This window comes from Pipistrellus kuhlii, unplaced genomic scaffold, assembly GCF_014108245.1.
Source record: "Pipistrellus kuhlii isolate mPipKuh1 unplaced genomic scaffold, mPipKuh1.p scaffold_m20_p_14, whole genome shotgun sequence".
NCBI lineage: Eukaryota > Metazoa > Chordata > Mammalia > Chiroptera > Vespertilionidae > Pipistrellus > Pipistrellus kuhlii.
In genome coordinates, this window is record NW_023425449.1 from 43,763,511 (window position 1) to 43,787,379 (window position 23,869).

The 23,869-nt window shown below is 43.2% G+C and overlaps 1 protein-coding gene across 5 annotated transcripts; it reads right to left on the bottom strand.

Annotated features, from left to right (window-relative positions):
* Positions 1-4,728: 4,728 nt before the first annotated feature.
* On the bottom strand, positions 4,729-23,343 carry ZFAND1 (zinc finger AN1-type containing 1). 5 transcript variants are annotated; one of them, XM_045581549.1, is made up of 9 exons: positions 23,238-23,343; positions 18,445-18,487; positions 17,210-17,249; positions 14,419-14,546; positions 14,244-14,335; positions 13,092-13,213; positions 5,857-6,012; positions 5,540-5,760; positions 4,729-5,190 (listed from the first exon to the last, which is right to left on the bottom strand). In XM_045581549.1, the coding sequence occupies exons 1-8, from the start codon at positions 23,290-23,292 to the stop codon at positions 5,587-5,589; spliced, it is 810 nt and encodes a 269-aa protein (XP_045437505.1). In that variant the 5' UTR covers positions 23,293-23,343; the 3' UTR covers positions 4,729-5,190; positions 5,540-5,586. The 5 variants fall into 5 exon arrangements, with proteins under 5 accessions (XP_045437505.1, XP_045437504.1, XP_036293191.1 ...); XM_045581548.1 differs by lacking the exon at positions 4,729-5,190 and adding an exon at positions 5,235-5,358; XM_036437298.2 differs by lacking the exon at positions 4,729-5,190 and having other exon boundaries at positions 5,235-5,757.
* Positions 23,344-23,869: the final 526 nt, after the last annotated feature.

Sequence of the window (23,869 nt, forward strand, 5' to 3'; positions counted from 1 at the left end):
GAGCTGCGGAGGCGGTGTCGGCCTGGGCCCGGGGGAGGGCGAGCTGGATGATGGCCAGGGCCAAGAAGCTGTTCAGGGCCCCGCTTTCGATGGCCACAGTCTTGCACATGGCGGGGGGCAGCCTGCAGATGTTAGCGGGGCAGTACCCGAACAGCAGGCCCAGCGCAGGCACTAAGGCGCCCAACAGAAGCACCTCTGGGCTATCTGTTCTGAGAAACACTGATCCCATCCTGAACATCAAGTAAATCCCTGCACACATCAAAATAAAGCTCAGAGGTCTAATGCTTCTCTCCAGGAGGCTGGCTTTTTCAGGTATTCTATGCTTGATGACTATCCCAGCCGATATAGGCACAAGTATGAAGAGGAGCGTTGACATAATTTTGGAAACAGGGACGTGGAATGTGCCGGACAGCCCTAAGACCCTGCTGTACAGGTAGGAATTGGCAGGCATCATCACCAGGGCCAAGACGGTTGATGTGCAGGTCATCAAAATGGCCAACGTGATATCTCCTTCCAGAAGCAGAGCAAAGAGATAGCCCCCGCCCCCTCCTGGGCACGTGCAGGTCATGACAAACCCAAAAGCCAGTGCCTCCGGCAAGGCCAAAACCTGAGTCAAAAGATACCCACAAAATGGCATCAGAAAAAACTGGGTAGCTGCCGCCAAAATCACTGGCAGAGGCCTCTTCCACACCACGCGGAACACCTGCAGCTCAATCTTGCAGCCAAACGCGCACTTATTTAACAGGACCAGGGGCAGAAGGAGCAGGAGGACATTCCTATCCGTGCGCATCGGCGCCTGGAAGACACCGCCTGGCCTCTGTTGGAGCACTGTGACTCTCACGTTCTTTATTTCCTCAACGAGTCTTTCTTGCCTACCGTCAGAGTCCCACAGCTGAATGGTCAAGTTCGTCTCTCCTTCTTCCTCTGCCACTAGCTTTATGATGAAGTTTGTGGCCCCCGCGCTGGCCCTGGTCACGTTCACCACCCGCAGCACGCCCGGGTCCTGGGGCCGCACAGAGAGGAAGCTGGCGTGGGGCTGCTTGTCTCGGTAAGTGGATCGGAGGAGGATGGTATCTTCGGTCTTTGTGAAGAACAGTAGTTCCGTCCTCTCTGTGCTCTGAAAACTGAGAAATGGCTTCCTTGCTTCTCCCAGCGTCACAAAAAGCAAGACAATAAAAAGGCTTCTAATCATTTTGAAAGCTTAAATCAATCAGATATGCGAACGCATCAAAGGCCACTGGAGAGCATTCCTGGGAGAGGCGCCCCAATGCCGGGCTGAGGCTGAGGCAGGAGCTGTTTTGCCGGATCAAAGTCCAGGAGGAGGGCCCGGACTCTCAAACAACACCTCGCTACCTCGTGAGTGACACAACCCGCCCAACCTGTAGTTATGAAAATGCACAAGCCCGGCACTCTGCAGCGTCAGCAGCTCACAGCAGAAACCCAATCTCTTCCTCATCTCCTCCTTTCTGCTAAGGAGAAAACAGCCTCCTCTTCACCTGCATTTAAAAACTTACACGTTTTAGTTTTCTTTCTTCCTAAGGAAACTCTACACTAGAAACAGTCATGATGCAAAAATATAAAATAGGTATTGAGAGGCCTGCAGGTGGGTGAGTCACGTCAAATGAGTATTTATCGGCCGCATTGCTGGGCTCTGGGCCTGGAGCAGGGTGGAGCAGAGCAATCCAGCCAGTCACCAGCTCCGCCCTCCCCACAGTGGCACGCTCCCAGGGCTCCTGAGCAAGACTCGGACACCACAGAGCCCAGAAACTAGCCTTGCCATATCCCGAGGCAGCTAATAGATTTCCTACAACTCTAGAGAGAATGCGTCAGTTAGGCAAAATCTGAAACTGGTTTTGGGATCCTTAAGTAGAAAAACAATTTCCTGGATGGTAACCAGGGAGTTTGGGAACCGAGGGAAAGTGGGAGGCCAGATGTATGGCCAAAGGCACCTGCCGCTGGACACCTGGAGCCTGACACCCTGGGGCACTGGGAGGCCACGGGCACCCATTCTGTAACACCCACAGTCACAGCTCAGGGTATGTCATCCTGCTGGCCAACTGAGGTCAGATGCCGGTGCCTTGCCTGCCGGAAATAAGGAAAAGTATTGGGGTTTTCTGGTGAGGACTTACACCCCAATACTCCCGTAATGATGGATTCCCAAACAAGAGGGGGTTCAGATACTAAGCAGAAAAAAAGGAAAGAAAAGAACAAAAATCACTGTGACTGTCTACTTACTATAGGGTGTCCCCAAAAAACGAATATATACTTTTAACAACTGATAACTCACTTAGTTTTCATTTCCTTTCAGGTTTAACTGATTTGGAATAATGGGTGAAGCCAGGCTAAGCTTTGAACAAAGAAAATTTATCCTTAAGTGCCACTAGACTTCTTTTTATGGGATACATAAAAGATAAAGTTCAAGATAAAAAACCGGCAACAGTTGATGAATTGAAGGCACACAGATATCGAACGAAATGATTCTTGATGTTTGTGATTCCATTGCTTCCAGTCATCATCAGTGCCTGGCCCAGAACGGTGGTCAGTTTGAAAACAGACACTGACAAAAAAGTTTATTCATTTCTGTAGATTCTTTTAAATATTTTTGTATTGATTTTGAGAGAGAGAAGAAGAGGGACAGAGAGATAGAAACAATGATGAGAGCCCCAGCCGGTTTGGCTCTGTGGATAGAGCCTCAGCCCTATGACTGAAGGGTCATGGGTTCAAATCCAGTCAAGAGCATGAACCTCAGTTGCAGGCCAGCTCCCGGGCCCTGGTTAGGGAGCATGCGGAGGATGTGCCTCTCTCACATTGATGTTTCTCTCTCCTTCTGCCTTCCATTCTAAAAATTAATAGAAAAATATCCTCTGGTGATATTAACAACAACAAAAAGAAACATCGATGAGAGAGAAACATCATCGATCAGCTGCCTCCTGCACGCCCATTAGGGATTGAGCCCGCAACCCAGGTATATGCCCTGACTGGGAATGGAACCGTGACCTTTTGGTTCCTGGGTCAACACTCAACCACTGAGCCACACTAGCCAGGCATTTCTGTAGATGCTTTTAAATTTTGAAAAATAACTGTTTTTAATAAACACTGCCTTTATAATCATTCAAAGTGCATATACATTTTGTTGGACACCCTGTATTAACTACAGACCTGGTAGTCTCTGAATATATTCCTACTTCAGCAGATCCTTCTTGTAATCAAGGCAGAATCTGTGTTCTATGCAAGAAGGACAGTTTGGAGTATTTTTACACTATAACATTTGTTCCTCAAAAATTGTTAAGGCAATTTTACTGGACACTTTTTAAGTTTTTAAAAATTCTACTTATCCTATGTAGATTACGCAGTCTTTCAAATGCAGTAGACTTTACACTTACAACTAATATAATACTGAATGTTTACTGTAATTAAAAAAATAAAATTTTAAACTTTTAAAAAATGCAATAGAATTTGTAGTTCTTAAGTTGTATTTCCATGTACCACATCAAGACATTGGCTGATGCTGAAAATGGAGAACAGAACTAATGTGTCTGGTATCTCAGTTGAAATCCCAGAGAAAGTCCCTAGTTTAAAAAGACAAAAAGCAAACAGAAACTTCACTAAACCAAAGCCATCTGTACAGCATGTGAGCAAGTATTTTAGCTCCCAACTTTTGCTGCCCAGATCACAGCCTGGTGTGAGGCAGGGCCATTTTGTCTTCCTGATTGCTATCTGCACCCTTTCCCTTCACCAGGCCCTCTGGTCCAGCCCTTACTGGAGATCTGTAGGGAATAAAACGGGCACATCTAGAAAAGTTTAATGATCTATCCGCCACACGCCTTTCCTGGATAATCACATTTCAACTGGAGCTCATTTGTAACATTCTGTTGTTATAGCCACAGTATCTGAATTTAAAGCTGTGTGTGGGTTTCCTACTTATAATTCTAGTCATCTGCAAGACTATCTAGTTGGAAAGGTACTTGGATCTGGTGGGAACAGGCAAAACTTAAAATTTCATTGCGCATACTCAATGGAGAGCCTAGAACTACGTCCTCGAAAGCTGTCCTGTCAGTCACTGGGCAGTGCGGAGCTCGGGCTTTTCTCTCGCCCACAGGCTGAATCTTCAGGAGACGGCTCATGCTGCAGCCGTCCCGGGAGCCTCAGAGCAGGCTGGTGCCTGGGCCTTCCAGACAGCCGCCACTACCTGGAATCTGACCTCCCTCGCCACGGACGCAGACGCCCACTGACACCAGCCCTGGCTCTCCTTCCCGCCTGATCACTGCCAGGCCGGCTCCGCCTTCGCCTCCACGGGACTCAGTTCCTGCCTCTTCCTTCCACTCCGCTCAGCCCCACTGGGACCTTCTCTCCCATGTTCAGCCTTAGCCGAATCATGAGACCTGTGTTGATCCCCTGGCACATGTAATTATGGCACATGCTAAGGTATTCGTGTGTATGAAAACTTCTGGTATGAAAACTTCTGGTATCTGGGAATAGATTTAAGGATTATTTCTACTTCTGCTTGTACAGTTTGTGAAAAAGAGCTGTTGGAACACAGCTATACTTACTACCCATCTGTTCATTTGGTACTTGTCACACTGCTTTGCACGGTAGTTACCATGGAAACCAGAATCAAATCCTTATTCTTAGTAGGTACTCAAATAATCACACTAATAAATGAGTGTATCAGCAGCTGATGAAATTCAGAAGTTATCTCCATTCTTTGCATGAAAATTATGATGAAAAATTAGAGATGAAACGAACATTCTGAATTTATTCCTTTAATTAAACCTAAAGCCACTCTGCAAGTCCATGACAATGAACAAACAGAAATAATTTCTGTCCCCTCTATATAGTTGTCCTTTGGTGAGGGACAATATAGTCACTCTTGGCATGTACTTTGCTTTGGTGGGTATAAGAGACTGCAATCGAGTTGAGCTCCCCATCTTTCTTCTCGTTTGAGTCCATTCCCCACCCCACACACAGACGGTGACTTCCAGGAGGAGAGCCATGCCCCACAGCAGGTAGGTGATAGCAGGAAAACCACTTCTCCTCCCCAGGCCTGAGATTCCTCATCCAAAATCTCGGCAGAGTGGATGAGACAAGCCCTCGGTTCCTGATTCACGTTCACACACCAATGCCCACGCTGTGATGCAGGCACACGGAACAGCCCCACCCAGGCACCACAGTGCTGCGCTTGCCTGTCACCTGCTCAGGAAGAGGAGATGCAGGTGTCCTTAGAGCACCTTTCCTCCTCTCCTCAGAACGCCAAGGTCCCAAAAGGATCCACGTCTAAACGCTCAGTGCGGCTCCGGAGTCAGGTGACACGGAGCAGTCTCAGTCAAACCACAGTGCACAGCCCCACGAGCTACACACCTAATAAAAGCGAATTAAATGTGGTAACGTGCCAATAACTGTCAGTTCACAGTTAAACTTTAAAACAAAAAATTTAAATTCAGTTGTAGAAAACTGATAATGGGCATTATGACATAATGAAAAACAATGTAAGAGCAACTTAAAAAAAATAGTTATAGTATTTGTAGTAAAAGAAACTGACTTCACAGAGAATTTTCCTCATGATTGCTGGATTGGATCCTTGAATGACTATTCCAAGTAAGCGTCCACATCCTCTAAGAACTGTTCTTCCTCACTAAGATATTCCAGGACGACGTTCCCGCCGTTGTACAGAGGACAGTCCTCCCTGGCCATCCAGGCTTCCAGCGTGTGGTCCAAGGGCAACGCTTCCCCAGAAGTCATGTGACAGAGCCTTAGCTTCTGTTAAGAGAGAAGGGAGGCACACTGTAGCGTAACCAACAAACGTGTGTGTAGCATAGCCTAAACCCCTATGGCAGAGCAGTTACCACCAGCTGGCACCTTGGCCGTGGACTTGTTATTGTCGTTTCTGAGACTGGCTAAAGAAGCTGCAAAGTCGATGACCTTCCCCACGCTCCATCGGTGACAGAAGAACATGGGTTTGCTCTTCTCTTTGCTCCCCTTGGGTAAGAACACCTGCAAGTAGACTCTTTCCGTCTGTAGGAAGAAAACAGTTACAGTAGATTACCTACATGAACTAGACAGCTGTTTTTGTCACTTCCTCTCTTCTCCTGGTCAGCGAGGAACTGCCCATTGATGGTAAAACTGGTGGTGGGAGTACCAGCCAGAGTTGCCCAGCAGCCACCTGAATGCATAGGTAGAGGACTCAAGACCTGGCCAGGGTGACCTGTGCAAAAACAGGTTATGTGACCTGGGAAAGCCAACGGAGGTCTTCCCTGGGTTTTACACTCAAAGGCCGGGGTGGGAAGGGCAGCTCTCTGTCTCCTGAGATCGTAAGGCGTATTGGATTAAACCTGGAATCGCTCACATCTATCATCCAGGCCCCTCCACCATTCCTGAGCCAACATGAAAAAGTCCTGGGGATGGGAAAGAATGGGCCCAACACAGAGGGAAGTCAAGGACACAATGGGCTCTTTCTCCCGCATCTGTCGTGGAGCTCAGTCATCCTGGTGACCAGATCAACGCCGCTCCCATCACACGAGGGGCAAAGTTTTCATTAAGCTAGTTGGTATCAAGTTTCTTCATTTGCAAATGAAAGATCCCTAAGACATAAAACACATCTTCCTACATGAAGGACAACGTGTTTAGAGATAGCAGGGCTTTTGAGAATAAAGAAGCTAGAAAAAAAAAGAAAGAAACAAAAGACAAGTTTCATAGAAGATTTGGATGGTCCCTCCAGTATGCTATACACTATATGCTTCCTCATGTTGTATTGTCATGCTAAGTTAATAAATGCAGAGGGGGGAAAAGAGTAAAAGCAAAGGTGTTCCTTGATTCCTGAAAATTGCTTTAAAAAGAGTTGGCTTTACAGACCAATTCCTGTCACAATGAAATTATTGGGATAAGAGGAGCATCTCTAAATCAGAGAGGAAAGATTACAATTATTTTAGGAATCATTCGATTCAAGACCATTTCCAGCACCAAAGAGTTTAGATTTGTTGAAGACCAGTGGAGTGTGTTATTACAGATAACGAGATTAAAAGAAAAGATAAGAAATCATTGGAAGTTTAAACTCTGGGCCAACTCTATAAAATCAAAGTAATAAGAGTATAAACATGAGAAGAAAATATTAAAGGATATAGCCTCGCCTACAAAAAGATAAATATGCTTGAAGATCACAAAGGGAACAGAAATGCAGAAAGGTGAGTGGGCAGAGAGAGACCAGAAGAGAGTGCCTATTCAAGACCAATAGGCACAATCTGTAAACTGAAATGTCAGAGCAAACCCAGGACGGAAATAACTAAGTGTGAAAAAGACATTTAACAATGAGACAAGTCAAGGCTCTACAACAGCAGTTCTCAACCTGTGGGAATTGCTAGTTGAGAACAGCTAGCAGGGCCGCCTAACCATTGGAAAACACAGACATCTACATTACAACTCATAACAGTAGCAAAATTACAGTTATGAAGTAGCAATGAAAATAATTTTATGGCTGGGGGTCACCACAACATGAGGAACTGTATTAAAGGTTCGCAGCATTAGAAAGGTTGAGAACCACTGAGTTAAGGGATAATATCCATAAAAAAGGAGCAAGAAGTTATGAAGCCAAAAACAGGCAGAAATAAAAGCTATAAATAGCTAATAAATATAAACATAAAAAAACACAGTTTCTGAAATTAAAAGATTAAACAGGATAAATTTCTCTAATCTTCCATAAGAAGGCTTACTTGATGACCTAACCAGTTTGGCTAAGTGGACAGAGTATTGGCCTGTAGACTGAAAGGTCCCAGGTTTGGTTTCGGTCAAGGCCATATATCTTGATTGTGGGCACATCCCCGATAGGGAGTGTGCAGGAGGCAGTTGATCAATGTTTCTCTCTCATCGATGTTTCTAACTCTCTATCCCTCTGCCTTCCTCTCTGTAAAAAGTAAATAAAATATATATATATATTTTTAAAAAGGCTTACTTAATGAAGTTGAGGAACTCATCTAGAATGTAGCACAAGGAGACGGCAAGATAGAAACTATGTCCCCAAATATGTCTGAAGCTAACAAGAGTTTCAGAAGAGAAGAAATGATGGAGCAGCAATAGTCAGAGAAAAATGAGATAATTTTCTAAAATGAAGACATAAGTTAAAATTTTAAATGTATCTCAAGGGCCAGGCTAGGCAATTAAAATAAATCCATGCCCAGAAACATTGCACTGAAATTGAAAAATACCGCAGGTAAAGTCTTAAAAGCCACTAAAAAAAGACATTTAACCATATAGGATTGAAAAATAAAGAGACAGCAAATATTTCCCCTATAACAGATCACAGAGGCCCCTGTACGCAGCTCCAAGGAAGTGAGAGTCTGATAGACAAGCAGCTCGAGTGGAGGTAAAATAGGGCACTCTCAGACAAGAAAGACTAAAAGAGTTTACCTGCAAAGTCTCTAAGTGAATCACCAAAGAATGGAACTCAGAAAAATAAATGTAAGTCCTAAGGAAAGAAGAAACTGAAAAAATGTGTAGATTTACATAGATATTGGTGACAATAGTCTTCATGTATGAACAAAGATGATGGGTGGGAGACATTCGAGTGGACAGGCATGTCAAGCTTCCTGTGCTATTTGAGAGGATGTAACTTTAAAGAGGAAAATTGGTTTTTCATTTTATACATAAAAAATATATATAAACACATGCCTGTTATCACCATTACTATAATGCCTTATATTGGGGATTCTAGATAATGTAGAAGAAAATGAAATAACTAATATACTTATTATAAAATAAAAGCTATCCTGCTAATGTGGTATGACTGCATATCTAGGAAATCAAAGGCACTAATGGTGAAAAAGCAACTTCTAAAATTAATCCTAAGAGTTTGATGATGTGGCTGAATCAGATGAATATACAGAAATCAAGACTCTTTTCTCTATATTAGCAGTAAGTATCTGAAAATAGAGGTGGACATAAATATTCTGTTCACAACAGAAATAAAACCCAAAAATAATTGGAAATAAAAAGAAATAAGGAAAGAGACTTAAATGAAGACAAGCATGTTATGCAAGACAAGAAATGTGGTCTGAATAACTGGAAGGACACAGGAGGCTCCTGGATAGGAAGGCCACATAATAAAAACATTATTTCTCTCAAAACTGATAAATAACATGTAATGCAAATCCAGTATGAATCCTAAAGGGGAAGTTTGCTTTTTCCTTTACACATCTCTTAATAGTTACACTTGCTAAAAGTGTGTACTACTTTTGCAAATTTAAAACATTAAAGAAAGATTTTTGAAAAGGAAAATAGTAAGGATAATCACTAAAAGAAAAATACAATCAATGGTTTCTAAAAAAGTAGAATAGAAGAAAACATAGAAAATTCAATCAATATAAAAAAAGACAGGAAAGAGAAATAAGGATGATGAGCAAAAATCATCAGATGGAAGATAAAATTCAAATGTATCAGTGATCACAATATATATAAATGTATCCAACTCACCTATAAAAGAGGAATACTAGCAAACTGGATTAGAAAAACAAAGTCCAGCAATATGCTGCTTATAAGAGACACCCTAAAACAAAACAACATAGAAAAGGTGAACATAACATGATAAAAAAAAGATGCAATAATTAAATCTTAACCAAAAGAAAACTAGTGAAACAATCTATATATATAAAACCCTAATATGCAACTAAACAGAATGGTGGAACAACTGAACAACGGGTCACTATGATGTGCACTGACCACCAGGGGGCACATGCAGAACCTGGCTGGCATCAGCAGCAGATGGGAAAGTGTAGAACATGCTGGGCATTGGCCGCAGCAGGATGGTGAGCAGGTAAGTGGGGGCACCAGACCAAGGGGGGGCACCAGTCGCTGACATTGGGGCAAGCTTCTAGTGGTTACTGAAAATTCTTTGCTTCCATGTACCTCAATCCTGCCAAGCTCACACCTGCTGCCACTGCCAGTCCTGCTCATACCTGATGCCAGCACCAGCCCCTCTCACACCTGTAACTAGCACCAGAGCTGCCACTCGTACCCGCTGCCAGTGCCCAGCGCAGGTCCCAATCACTTGGCACTGTCAGTGGGTGTGAGTGGTGGCTGCCAGCCCTAATTGCCCCTGAGGACTTCTCCACCTCCCCCTGCTCCTGAGGGGCGATCGGGGCAGCAGCCACTGCTCATACCCACTGACAGCACTGGCCTCAATTGCTCCATGCTGTCATCGGGGGCAGGCACCCTCAGCGCATGGGAGTGGGGCTTCCAGCAGATAGGTGACCTGACGGGGGGCGGGGGAAGGCATGGTGGGAGGGACTTGGCAGGAGGGGGGGGCGGCGTGGAGAATGAGCCAAGACCTGCCCCTATGCCCATTGCAGCCTGGCAGCCCACAGTTCCTTTCAAGGTGCAAGAATTCGTGCACTGGGCCCTAGTATTATAAAATTATAATTCAAAATAGCATCAAAAGCAAAATTAATAAAGAAGATATAACAATGGAGAATTCCACACACCTGGTAAGATACAACTCAGCAAAACCATTAGAATTACAAGAAAAACCTGACAAAACCACAGCTCCAGATTTTAACATACCTGCCTCAGAAACTGATAGATAAGCAAACAAAAAATTAGTATGCACACACATACAAAAACAGGTGCACATGTGTAGACATATGTACAAAGAGAGAGACTGCAAATGATAAAGCAAGTAAAGGCAAAATGTAATTAACTGGTACCTTTGGGTAAAAAATATAGAAAAATTATTTGTACTATTCTTGCTACTATTTTGTGTTTGCAACTACATCAAATTAAAGTTACCTGAAAAACACACCCAAACAAATAGGTTGAAAATAACCTACAATAAAGATAATATTTAATGTTGAAACTTCAGGCTCATTTGGATTAAAGTCAGAACTGTGATGAAGATGCCTATATTATTCAGTCCTGTTCATAGAGTTCAACCCATGCATTAAGACAAATAATGATGAAAAGCAGGAGTAAGAGGAAAGAAAATTTGAGAAAAAGAAAACATCAAAACACAAAACTGTCATTTGCAGAAAATATAACTGCATGGAAACATCCCAGAAAGCCTATAAACTATGGGAACAACGAGAGGTTTCTTTGCAGGAGAGAATAACAAACAACAACCAGCATAACCAATTAAGGGAGCATTAAGTTTTTAAAAAGTTATTATTAACATGGCAACAAAAATTATGAAGAACCTAAGAATATAATTAAGAAAAAACATATAGATATGGATGGTAAGCATTACAGATGTTATTTAAAGACAGAAAAGAAGACCTAAAGAAAAATTGGAACAATAGACTACAAACATGGATAGGATGAGAAGAGTCACAATTCTAAAGAGGTAAATTGTTCTAATAGAAAATTCAGTATAATTCCTATCAATCACAATTTCATAGAACAGGACAAAGTGATCCTACAATTTTTACAAAAGAATAAAGAGCCAAGAATAGACACAGTGGAAAGCAAAAAGTAAGTTGGAGAAATGTGTCCTGCTTCTTACACAGCTATGATAATAAGCCACTTTGACATTGATGCAAAGATGAACAGACATTCCCAACTAGTCCCACGTGTACTATATGGTAGGAGACTGAGGTATAAATACAAGGGTGAACTCTCAGTACCTTAATTTATGGTCATAGGTAACCAGTTCAGGTATGTGTGTGTGTAAATCTTTATTTCTACTTACAATTAAATGGAATAAAGAGCTACACAAAATAAGCAAATAAAGCTTTTAAAGGAAAATGTAAGAAAATATCTTAATTTATTTTGAAATCACTAATAAATTTGAACATTTAAATTTTAAAAATATATATATATTTTTTTTTATTGATTTTTTACAGAGAGGAAGGGAGAGAGATAGAGAGCTAGAAATGTTGATGAGAGAGAAACATCGACCAGCTGCCTCTTGCACACCCCCTACCGGGGATGTGCCCGCAACCAAGGTACATGCCCTTGACCGGAATCGAACCCGGGACCTTTCAGTCTGCAGACCGACGCTCTACCACTGAGCCAAACCGGTTTTGGCTGAACATTTAAATTTTAAAAGTATGGACCACTCAAGAGATAAAAAACAAAGAGAAGACAAACCACAAATTGAGAGAGGAAATGTGCAAAACATGTAGTAAAAAATTCAGAACCTCTAGAGTAAAAAAAAAAATGTGCAACTACCCAACAGAAAATATAGGCAAAGGATATGAACAAATAATTCACAGAGGAAAGTCAATAGCCAACAAACTCATGCAAAATACCTGCACTTTAATTGTTAAAAGGGAAATTTACCTTTAAACCTCAGTGAGACATATCAATAACTTCATATCTATCAGATTGGTAACAATGAATAACACCCAGTGTTGGCAATAAACACTGAAACCCTCAGATGGGAAGAAGAAAAATTAGCACAGCCACTGAGCACTAAGTTGACAGTATCCAGGAAACCTGAGGATAAGCCAAGCCCAGGACCCAGATGTTCCATTTCTCCATATCTTCCCTAGGGAGCATGTTTCAATCTGAGGGTCTCAATCCTTCAGGGGTTATAAAATCAGTATTCTTTAAAACAAAATAGAAAACACCAGTGTAAGGTTAGGTAAAACTGTGTTAAGGTATGTATGTATGTATTTATGTACTGGGTTGCTGTATAAAATGCAAATTATATTACGGCTTTTTAAAGAAACTGTCCTAGTGAGATGTTATTTATATACACACAAGGACATTCACTGTTGAACAATATATAATACTGGTAACAAAAAAACTTGGAAAAATTCTGAATATTGTTCATCACAAGAATGAATAAATGTTGTATGTTCATACTATGGGATATGCAGTTATCACAATGAACAAACTAGACTAAATGTGTCAATGTGGATAAATGCTAAAAACATGATGCCAAGTGAAAAAGAAAAAAGAGCTGAAGAAGGATACGTATGGCTCCCTGCCATTTCTATAAAGTGAAAATCTCACAAAATGATGTACCATTTTTTATGTAGCTACACACTTGTAACACTAGGAAATACACACATCAGGTTCAGGTTAGTTGTTATGAGATGGGAGGGAGGAGCAGAGAGGGGCTTTAACCGTTTGTAAACATCTTGTTTTTCAAAGTCTCCAAGACCCACCTGGGGCAGTGACTTCTCCCCGGCAGCATGCATCTTTAACTTCATCAGTGCTACCTTGGCAGCTGTTGCACTATTTTTTGCACCCTTACGTCGCTTATTCACTGTCTCTCCTGTCTTGGAATCTAAGAAATAAAAATAAACTTATAAACACATAATTTTTACATTATATTTTCTAGACTTTTATTGACTATTAGGGGCCCAGTGCATGAATTCCTGCACCTTGAAAGGAACTGTGGGTTGCAAGGCTGCAGTGAGCACAGGGGTGGGTCTTGGCCTATCCTCCACAATTAATTTTTTATGGCTCTGAAACAAACATAAACTACATACAATGAAGCTCCATAGAGACAACGTAATGCGTACGTTTTATTATATTTAAAATATTGACAATCTCCACATCAAAACCCTTAGCATGGTGCTGCTTTTCAACTTAAGCTGATTTAATCACTAACATTTCTACAGAGAACTTTAAGTTTTGGTTATAGAAGATTTTATTAAAGGTAGTGTCCTTAACAAAGAATGAAAATTCTGCTGAACTAACATGTTAGCAGAGACTGGTTTACTGTATAGAGATATACTGGAGGCATGATGCATGAAATTCACTCAAGAGTAGATCTTCCTTCCCCTGACTGCCAGCACTAGCTTCCCTCTGTCACCTGGGAACCAGGCTTCTCTCCAGCACCGGGGACCCGGGACCTGGGCTTCTCTCTGGCTGCCAGCAGGCACCGGGACCTGGGCTTCCCTTGAAGACCCCGCTTCATCCAGAAGGTTGTCCAGTGTAATTAGCACATTATGCTTTTTTATATAGAGAGATTCTTTCCTGCTACCTCAGATTGTAATAGCATTCTTAGGACAGTAGACTAGGCTTAACGTTTAGTCTTTAGAGACTACAAACTACTACTTTAGCCCTGTGGAACCATTTCTAGCTGTGATGGTTAACCAGCTAATCTGAGTGGCCGAGCAGGAAAACATCCGGCCTTGTGAGAATACTGTTGCAAGAATATCATCAAAATAGATTGCAAGTTGCAGCCCACAGGGGCCGTTAGCAATGCCTTCCATACTGAAAAGCAGACACAAGCAGCAGGAGCTTGGGAACTACAATAATAGGTAGATAGCAATACAGAAAGCAATGAAACAAGTTTCCTGGGTACTTGCCAATAATGTCTCTAACAAGTTTCTGAGTGGCAGCCATGCGCGGCTTAGGGAGTTCCAGTTTTTCACATTCATGATCTGACTGGTGACGGTGTCTGTGAGCAGAAGAGTGACACCAGTTCAAGTACTTGCATACAAATTAAAGCGATACACAGAGTGGGATGATCTGAGTGATCACCTCAGGCAAAAGTTCTTCTCACAGTGAGGACAGGTCACTGGTACAAGCTCTTTCTCAGCACAGCCCTTGAACGCACATGGGTAAGATGCATATGTATCTGACTTCAGCCTCTCCTTGACTACAGACACCTGAAAATGTGAAAAGGGAGAAATTGGCATATTTCACATGGACAATAAGTCAACAAACCTATTTTGGAAGGCAGGATTTATATTACTACTACTTTAACTTATAAGAGCAACTTAGATGCTCCCACAAAACAGATTAAATTTTTGTGTGAGAAAAGATTATTGTGTTGACTGTTATACATTTTTATAATCTTCCTACTGTGGTATATTTATCTTCTAAATCAAGTTAACGTGACTATTGAGTTACTCTTTATAATTTTAGTCTTCTACTTTGTAACGGTCCAACACAAAGATGCCCCATACTAACATGCTCAGGGAGTCACCCCAACACCAGTCCTCAATGGCAAGTTTAACTATTTTCTACACCAGTTTTAAGTAGTTAAGTATATATAAATGAGCACTTAAAATTACATTTATCGCCCTAACCGGTTTGGCTCCGTGGATAAAGCACTGGCCTGCAGACTGAAAGATCCCAGGTTTAATACCGGTGAAGGACATGTACCTTGGTTGCAGGTACATTCCCAATAGGAGGTGTGCAGGGGGCAGCTGGCAGCCAGAGGAAAGCCCAGGTCCCGGGTTTCTCTCTCATCAATGTTTAACTCTCTATCCCTTTCCCTTCCTCTCTGTAAAAATCAATAAATTATATTTAAAAAATTATGTTTATCCATGATACAGAGGGTTAAAGACAGTTTTCATAATGATATACTGCTCACAATGGTTTGTTTCATATTCTATTTCCAGCAAACATTACATCAGAAAAAGATGAGATTTTATAAGATGAAAGAAAAATCCAGATCCACCAGTCTATTCTGACTACAGGTGTCCCCCACTATGCAAAAGTAGCTGAGCATTCCTACCTATAAAACTACATACACCGAAATGGCGCAATTACCATTAATTACATGGAAAATGTCTTCACTGTTCCCAGACCCCAAAGGGGGTCTCCCAGATGCTCAGACACGATTGAAAGCTGGGAGCCCTAACGCCGAGATGCTGAGCATGGTGCCGGGGAAGGAGCTTGGAGCGCCGCTCTCACAGCTCGGGGCGAGCTGCCTGTGCAGCGAATGGCTCACTGCAAAACAAGCGCTAATGCTGTTTTCACTTCTCCCCTTTTCTGTAAAAGTGAAACCCTTTTTGGATCTCCTTAGGTTAGCACAAACAGATACTAATGTGGGTCTTTCATAAAAGTGAAGGGGCTTAAAGTGAACTTTTGAAAATGGGGAAGGGTATTAAATAACTACTACGTTTCTAGAATTTAGAGACATAATTGCTTGAAATCCACAATCAAAGACACTCTTCCATATAAACAATAGCTGCATCTTGTTGGAAATGAGTCAACTATTTTTCCAAATTTGTTCCCACAGTCTCAAGGTAAATGATTTTTCTTCACTATTTAATTGAGATCCAATTGAGAGACATTAAAAGAAAATCAAATGGTATCATAAGAAAAAGGACAGCACAGGGCAGATTTACAAGTTGCATAAAAAACATCAGCATGTTTCTGTGACTTAAATGGAATTTTTCTCCCAGTTAACTCTGTGTAACACCAATAAATTGGTTAATTTTTAGTTCCCTCAAATAAATCACTAAACTTCGCAGGGCCAGACTGTGACTGTAGCCATTTAACCTTCATTTTCTATAACAGAGAGCAGAGGTAAAGTCTCTGTGCTTGGCAAACACTGAGCAGGAATATGTCCCCTGCAAAGTGTGAGGCAGACGCTTCCTTCCAAACAGAGAGAATTCATTTTAACTTCCCGCCTCTCCTGACCGGAGGGAGGTAGGGCACTTGTCTGACTGTCACATGTGAGAAAGTGGGCTCAGCTCTCTCTTTTTCCTCTTGGAACCGAACTTGGGAGTCCAGGAGGAGGCTGTGTGCCTAATCCTGGCGTTCTCTGCAGACCTACTGGGCTCTCCTCACCAAGCCTTACCATTCTCCCTGTCCTTTAGCAGTAACACAGACATTTTGGTTTCTGTCTACCAGCCACTTTTTAGCTCCCCACGCGGTCAGAATTAGACTGGACGTGGTGGGACCACAGGTTTGTTCCAGGTGGTCTAAGGCTGAGCCAGAACAATATGCTGTCACCAGATTTTACCACCAGGCACCAGCGCAAAGGAACGAGTGGAGGACACTGGCAGGGGTGCACGAGGGCGGCAAGTCCGTTTCGGATCGGCAAACAGGGAGCCTAGAGCTGCAAGCGGCCACCCAAACAGAACCGGAGTGTAAAGAAATAAGAATTATGAGACTAAAAAAGTATAAATACCAAGTAGATTAACTTCTTAAAAAACTGAGAAGAAAGAATATAAAGCAAAAACAATAATTTGCATAATTAGCTTAGTATGCCAAATTTTAATCTGCTGTACACTGGCTGGTTTGAAACCTCTTCAAAATTGGAAAAAGCCCAGCTGGTATGGCTCAGTGGTTGAGTGTTGACCTTTGAACCAGAAGATCACAGTTCAGTTTCCCAGTGAGGACACAGGCCAGGGTTGAGGGCTAGATCCCCAGTAGGGGACGTGCAGGAGGCAGCCAATCAATGCTTCTCTCTCATCATTAATGTTTCTCTCTCTCTCTCTCTTCTCCTCTGAAATCAATAAAAATCCATTTTAAAAAATTGGAAGAAAAGTACATAAATACAAATGTGAGTTATTAGAGAGAACTATTAACATACCTCAGAACAGCCGTGTGACTCTTTGCTTCTGTGCTCAAGGCTTAAATAATTAAAAAAAAAAATAGTGTTTACTTAAATGCAATTAAATAATATAAGGATAACTGCAATAATCTGAGATATTTCAGTTGTTAGCATCCTTAAGATTACATTTATGCTACATTAAGAACTCTACAAATAAGGATAAGCTGAAATACCAGACAAAGATAGAGCATCTATTGCCTCAAAAGGCTTAAAACATAGTTGTTCAACTTCCATATGAGAAAAAACAGTTCGCCACTCTAAATTACCTTCACTCTGAGTGCTTTCAGGTGTGTGAACTGGTAAAAAAAAATCTTTTGATTCCTTTTATTTCTTAAAAACCATCAATAATAAAAGATCAAAAATGTGCTCTAGTTCTAATTTTAAAATATGCATAACTTTAATTTTATTAATTAAAATAAAGAGTATAATCATTAACTGGATATTTTCCACATTTTTTATATTGTGGATATGTTCTTTCCTTGTAATTAAGACACAAATACAACTTTTACATACTAAATCACAAACAGCCCAGCCAATGTGGCTCAGTGGTTGAGTGTTGATCTATGAATCGGAAAGTCCCAGTTTGATTCCGGTCCTGGTGCATGTTGGGGTTTCAGGCTCAATCCCCGAGGGAGTAGAAGTGGGGGGGGTGCAGGAGGCAACCAATCAATTATTCTCATTATCGATATTTCTATCTCTCTCTCCCTCTCCCTTCCTCTCTGAAATCAATAAAAATATATTTAAAGAAAAATCACACAGATAATGCCATCTAAGAAGTTTAAAGATTAGCTAAATATGCCGAAACCAGTTTGGCTCAATGGATAGAGCGTTGGCTTGAGGACTGAAAGGTCCCGGGTTTGATTCCGGTCAAGGGCATGTACCTTGGTTGCGGGCATATCCCCAGTAGGGGATGTGCAAGAGGCAGCTGATTGATGACTCTCTCTCATCAATGTTTCTAACTTTCTATGTCTCTCCCTTCCTCTCTGTACAAAATCAATAAAATATATTTAAAAAAATAAAATAAAAAATAAAGATTAGCTAAATATATGCACAAGAAATCAGAGCCTATGACTAGTCTATTTTTTCCAAGTGTTCATTTTACCATAATGAACATTAATATCAATGGCTAAAGTAAGAGCTATTTTACATAATTCTGCTGTTCATATTACAAACATCAAAGTTACTCTCAAATCCTGTACAAAAATATAACTTACCAAAATGTTCCTGAACAACCATCACATACGAATGGAAGAAAATCTAAAATTGAAGGACAGTGTTATAGGTACTGGTCAGTATTGGGTTTTGATTTCGTTTTCTGAAGCATAGAGAATCTGCAAGTACTGCACCACCTCCATCCGGGAACTTTCCTTTTTGCCAATATCCTAATCTAGCAGGTAAACAAACGCCATCACAACCTTATGTCCTCTGGAGAATGTTACTAGATGATCAGGAAACAAATGTTACTTAGAGTAGCATGTTAAATCCAAAAAAATGTTCTGTTTTTTCAGTTTGTTTTTGTTTCCCAGACTTAGTAGGTATTGCTTTTGAGGACTGCATTTTGCAAAATTCCTGAATTTTAAGAGAAAAACCTGATTTCAATTCTGATTCCACTATTTACTAATTTAGCAATACTAAGCAAGTTACTTAACAGTAGAGCTTTGGAGATCTTATAAATATATTGGGTCGGCAACTAAGTAATTGCGGGTTTCACACATATATGGCTTCAGTTGAATTTTTAGGTTTGCAGACGTAGTACAAATGTAAAACACATTTTGTTATTTGATAGTTGGCTATTCAGCTGTTAATCAGTAAAAAAAGTTTTTTGATCTGTTTTGTAGTTTTCGTTTGGCGTTCGTTGAAAAATGGAAAATCAAAAGGAACATTTTCGTCATATTTTGCTTTTTTATTTCCGCAAAGGGAAAAATGCATCGCAAGCTCATAAAAAGTTATGTGCTGTTTATGGTGACGAAGCCTTAAAAGAACGGCAGTGTCAAAATTGGTTTGCCAAATTTCGTTCTGGTGATTTTTTACTCAAAGATGAAAAACGCTCTGGTCGTCCAGTTCAAGTTGATGACGCCCTAATCAAAGCAATAATCAATTCGGACTGTCACAGTACAACACGTGAGATTGCAGAGAAGCTTCATGTATCACATACATGCATTGAAAATCACTTAAAACAACTTGGCTATGTTCAAAAACTCGATACATGGGTTCCTCACGAACTGAAAGAATCACAGTTAACGCAACGCATTAGCAGCTGCGATTTGCTAAAGAAACGTAATGAAAATGATCCATTTTTAAAACGACTGATAACTGGCGATGAAAAATGGGTTGTTTACAACAATATCAAGCGGAAAAGATCGTGGAGCAGGCCAGGTGAACCAACTCAAACAACATCAAAAGCTGATATTCATCAAAAGAAGGTTTTGTTATCAGTTTGGTGTGATTACAAAGGAATTGTCTACTTTGAACTCTTACCACCCAACCGAACGATCAATTCTGATGTCTACATTGAACAACTAACGAAATTAAACAATGCAGTTGAAGAAAAGCGGCCCGAATTGACAAATCGAAAAGGTGTTGTATTCTATCATGACAATGCAAGGCCACACACATCTTTGGTCACTCGGCAAAAATTAATGGAGCTTGGTTGGGATGTTTTGCCACATCCACCATATAGTCCTGACCTTGCACCATCTGATTACTTTTTGTTTCGATCTTTACAAAACTCCTTGAATGGTAAAAATTTCAATAATGATGATGATGTCAAATCGTACCTGAATCAGTTTTTTGCTAATAAAAACCAGAAGTTTTTTGAATGTGGGATTATGATGCTGCCTGAAAGATGGCAAAAGGTCATTGATCAAAATGGGCAATACATACAGAATAAAGTTATTTAGTTCCATGAAAAAATTCTTTTTTTTTTTAATCCGCAATTACTTAGTTGCCGACCCAATATTTACACACACAACCAGAGCTATTATTAGGTATGTATATAAGTCTGTATGTATATGTATCCTATCTAATAAAAGAATAATATGCAATTGACCATCACTCCAACACACAAGATGGCTGCCCGCATGTGGATACAAGATGGCCACCACAAGATGGCCAGCAGGGGAGGGTAGTGGGGGCAATCAAGCCTGCAGGGGAGGGCAGTTAGGAGTGAGCAGGCTGGCAGAGGAGGGAAGTTGGGGGTGACTGCCTGCAGGGAAGGGCAGTTGGGGGGACCAGTCCTACAAGGGAGGGCAGTTAGAGGTGACCAGGCCTGCAGGGGAGGGCAGTTAGGGGGGACCAGGCCTGCAGGGGAGGGCAGCTAGGGGCATTCAGGCTGGCAGGGGAGTGGTTAAGGGGTTATCAGGCTGGCAGGCAGAAGCAGTTAGGGGCAATTAGGAAGACAGGCAGGTGAGCAGTTGGGAACCAGCAGTCCTGGATTGTGAGAGGGATGTCCAACTGCCAGTTTACTAACTGGGCAGTCAGAAATCCCTTGAGGGGTCCCAGATTGGAGAGGGTGCAGGCTGGGCTGAAGAACAACACTCCCTTTGTACAAATTTATGCACTGGGCCTCTAGTGTGTATGTATATCTATACCTTATGCTATATCTACTTCACAGGGTAATTATAAAGACCAAATGATATATCGATACATAAAAAGTATGAATAGTTAGAAAGCAACTATCAATATAATTCATAAGACAATTACAACACTTAATTTGTCTTGAATAGACTCTGAGAAAAATATTGTGGTGACTAGGTGGAGATGTTTTTAAATAAAGTCCAGGAATTCAATAGATTGATGGATTAATACTGCAAAATTTAATCCTGAATTGTGTTTTTCCTTACTGTTGAGGAACAATTAAGTTAGTATTAACTAACTACATAAATAACTACATTAGGAACAGAATTTTTGTAAAACACATGGAAGTATCCATTCCCAGATATGAAAACTATTAACCACGGATACCATCAGTTACTCTTTAGAATGTTTTCAATGCACTTCATATTAAATTACAACCAAAATAAGACTGGTTATATCTAATCACACCACTTTTACAACATGAAAACAAAAGATACTGCCCTTGCTGAAACCGGTTTGGCTCAGTGGATAGAGTATCGGCCTGCGGGCTGAGGGGTCCCGGGTTCGATTCCAGTCAAGGGCAAGTACCTTGGTTTTGGGCACATCCCCAGTAGGGGGTGTGCAAGAGGCAGCTGATTGATGATTCTCTCTCATCGATGTTTCTAACTCTCTATCTCTCTTGCTTCCTCTCTGAAAAAAATCAATAAATATATTAAAAAAAAAAAAAAAAAGATACTGCCCTTTAGAGAGAGCTACAATTTCCCCCCAAAGATCTCTTCCTGCAGGTCATCTAACTTGAAACAGAAAGAAAGGATCTTATAACCGAAAGAGACCCTGGGTAATTGTGCTGTGGGCCAAGAGTACATTTCTTCCTTCACCTGAGAACGGGATCAGGGAACAGTCCCTGCGGCTCTGGCTGCATGACTCCATGAGCGTCTCATACAGGAAAGTGTGTATGCATTTGTCAGTGAGACAGACACAGAAACTGCTGGTGTCTCTTTCAAATTGGAAAAAAAGTATCCATTTGGTATTTTGAGACTTCTAGGCTATGTAAACATTAGATACAAACCAAGAGGACTCAGGGGGGAGAGTGAAATCAAGGTAATTTCCTGGTGCCTGACACCATCTTTCTATCCATCAGGAAGCTAACAAAAATTTCAATACTCACACTCCAAATTTTAACTGCTGCCCACCAGTCCAAGAGTGAGGCCTTGGCCTCACTTCAGACACTTACACTTTAGAAGACCCCTGAGGTTGGCAAGGAAGCCGAGCATCTCACAGGCGTAGATGAGGCGGACTTATCAGGCACATAACTCATAGGAAAAACCTCCGGCTAAGCTTCCACATGAAAGAGTGCAAGGAGGCTGCGGGAGGGCTGGGCCCGCCGTGGAAGGGAGAGCCTGGAAGCAACCAGGGCCCAGCGGGGACGCTGTCCTTCGCCCGGGGCACAGCAGGTGCACTATCAGCGGGCACTCCCACTGATCCGGCTGAGCCTGAGTCCTCTCAACAGTGACTTGGTGCCTGCCACCAGGGACTGAAGCTGCAACGTGAGGACACCCATTTCCACCTCCTGCATGCGAAACCAGGGACCCAGGCCAGAGGGGACAGCGCACATGCGAAACCCGGGACCCAGGTCACAGGGGACAGCGCACATGCGAAACCCGGGACCCAGGTCACAGGGGACAGCGCACATGCGAAACCCGGGACCCAGGCCACGTGTGACAGCGCACATGCCAAACCAGGGACCCAGGCCACGTGTGACAGCGCACATGCCAAACCAGGAACCCAGGCCACGTGTGACAGCGCACATGCCAAACCAGGGACCCAGGCCACAGGGGACAGCGCACATGCCAAACCCAGGGACCAGGACGGAGCCTGCGGTGCGGTGCGGTGCGCTGTCCGTGTCAGGAACTCGCGAAGGCCGGGCCACCCCCTGCACGGCTGCGGGCTGTGCGGCCACGGGCCTCGGCTCAGGGGACAGGGCTCCACTGTTATTAATGCTCTGAAGGGCCGCTAGTTCCAGAGTGAACGCGGTCCTAGCTAACCAGCTGCTTGTAGGTGGTGGCGGCTGGTGACAGTCGGAGTACAAGGGCCCGAGCTGGGAGACCATCACCCGGGGGCAGCCGGAGGGCAGAGCCCCCTGGGGAAGCCGGTAACAACGCGGGAGGGGCCCAGGGACCCAGGCTAGCACTCACTCCCCGCGGCCTCCGCCGGCAGCAGCGGGCTACGCTGAAGGTGGGGCAAGAGGAGCAGTGCCAGGGCCGGAGTGAGCGGCGAGCGCCCTGAAACCAGGTGCACGCCCAGGTGTGTCCGGGTTCCCATGGGTTCCATGCCACGGAGGCCACGCGTCCGCCTCCCACAGAGACGCTCCGCCCAGGCCGCCCTCCCGCCGCCCCGGTCCGTGGGCAGAGCTGGCGGACTCCGCCATCACCTCGCTGCCGGCAGTGCTCCACCTGGCAGTGCCGGCCGACGTCCAGCTCCGCCATCGCTCCCACCGCTGGGGCGGGGCGGGGCCACGGGCGCGGCGCCTGCTGGGAGCGTGGGGAGCCCAGGGGCGGAGCCTGCAGGTGGGGCGGAGCCAGGATCGGGGGCGGGGCCTGCAGCTGGGGCAGGGCCTGCAGCTGGGGCGGAGCCAGGGCCGGAAGTGGCGCAGCTGCTGTGTTTAGGGTGTCGGAGTGTTTGCGGTTTGTCCCCAAGTCTACCCAAAGAGGGCAGGTGCCCGTCCTTTTCCAGGACCGGAATCATCAGTCTTTAAGGAACACAAGGCCCGCGGGCCAAATCCGTCCCGCCAGGCCTTGCAATGTGGCCCGCACCGCGCTGTCATCACTGCACTCCGCTGCGTTTCCATCACAATGACAGTTTATGACTGTTCAGTAAACCATTCGGCCCGCGATTTAGGCTGGATTTTAGATTTTGGCCCCTTCTCTGATTGAGTTCGACACCCCTACTTTAAGGGAATGCTCAGCTCCCGCCCTGAGGATCGCGGAAGGTCTCCCTAGGGTTGTCTGTCACTGTCAGTGTCACTGGGACTAGCACAGCGCCTGGCACAGATGTTTGCAAGAG

Coding starts and splice junctions, on each gene's coding strand:
- ZFAND1 (XM_045581549.1), bottom strand. CDS start 23,292: ATGGCGGAGCTGGACGTCGGCCGGCACTGCCAGGTGGAGCACTGCCGG. Junction 14,547..17,209: donor AGTCACACGGCTGTTCTGAG/GTATGTTAATAG, acceptor TCACATTTTCAG/GTGTCTGTAGTCAAGGAGAG. Junction 6,013..13,091: donor GGGAGAAGTCACTGCCCCAG/GTGGGTCTTGGA, acceptor TTCTTCCTACAG/ACGGAAAGAGTCTACTTGCA.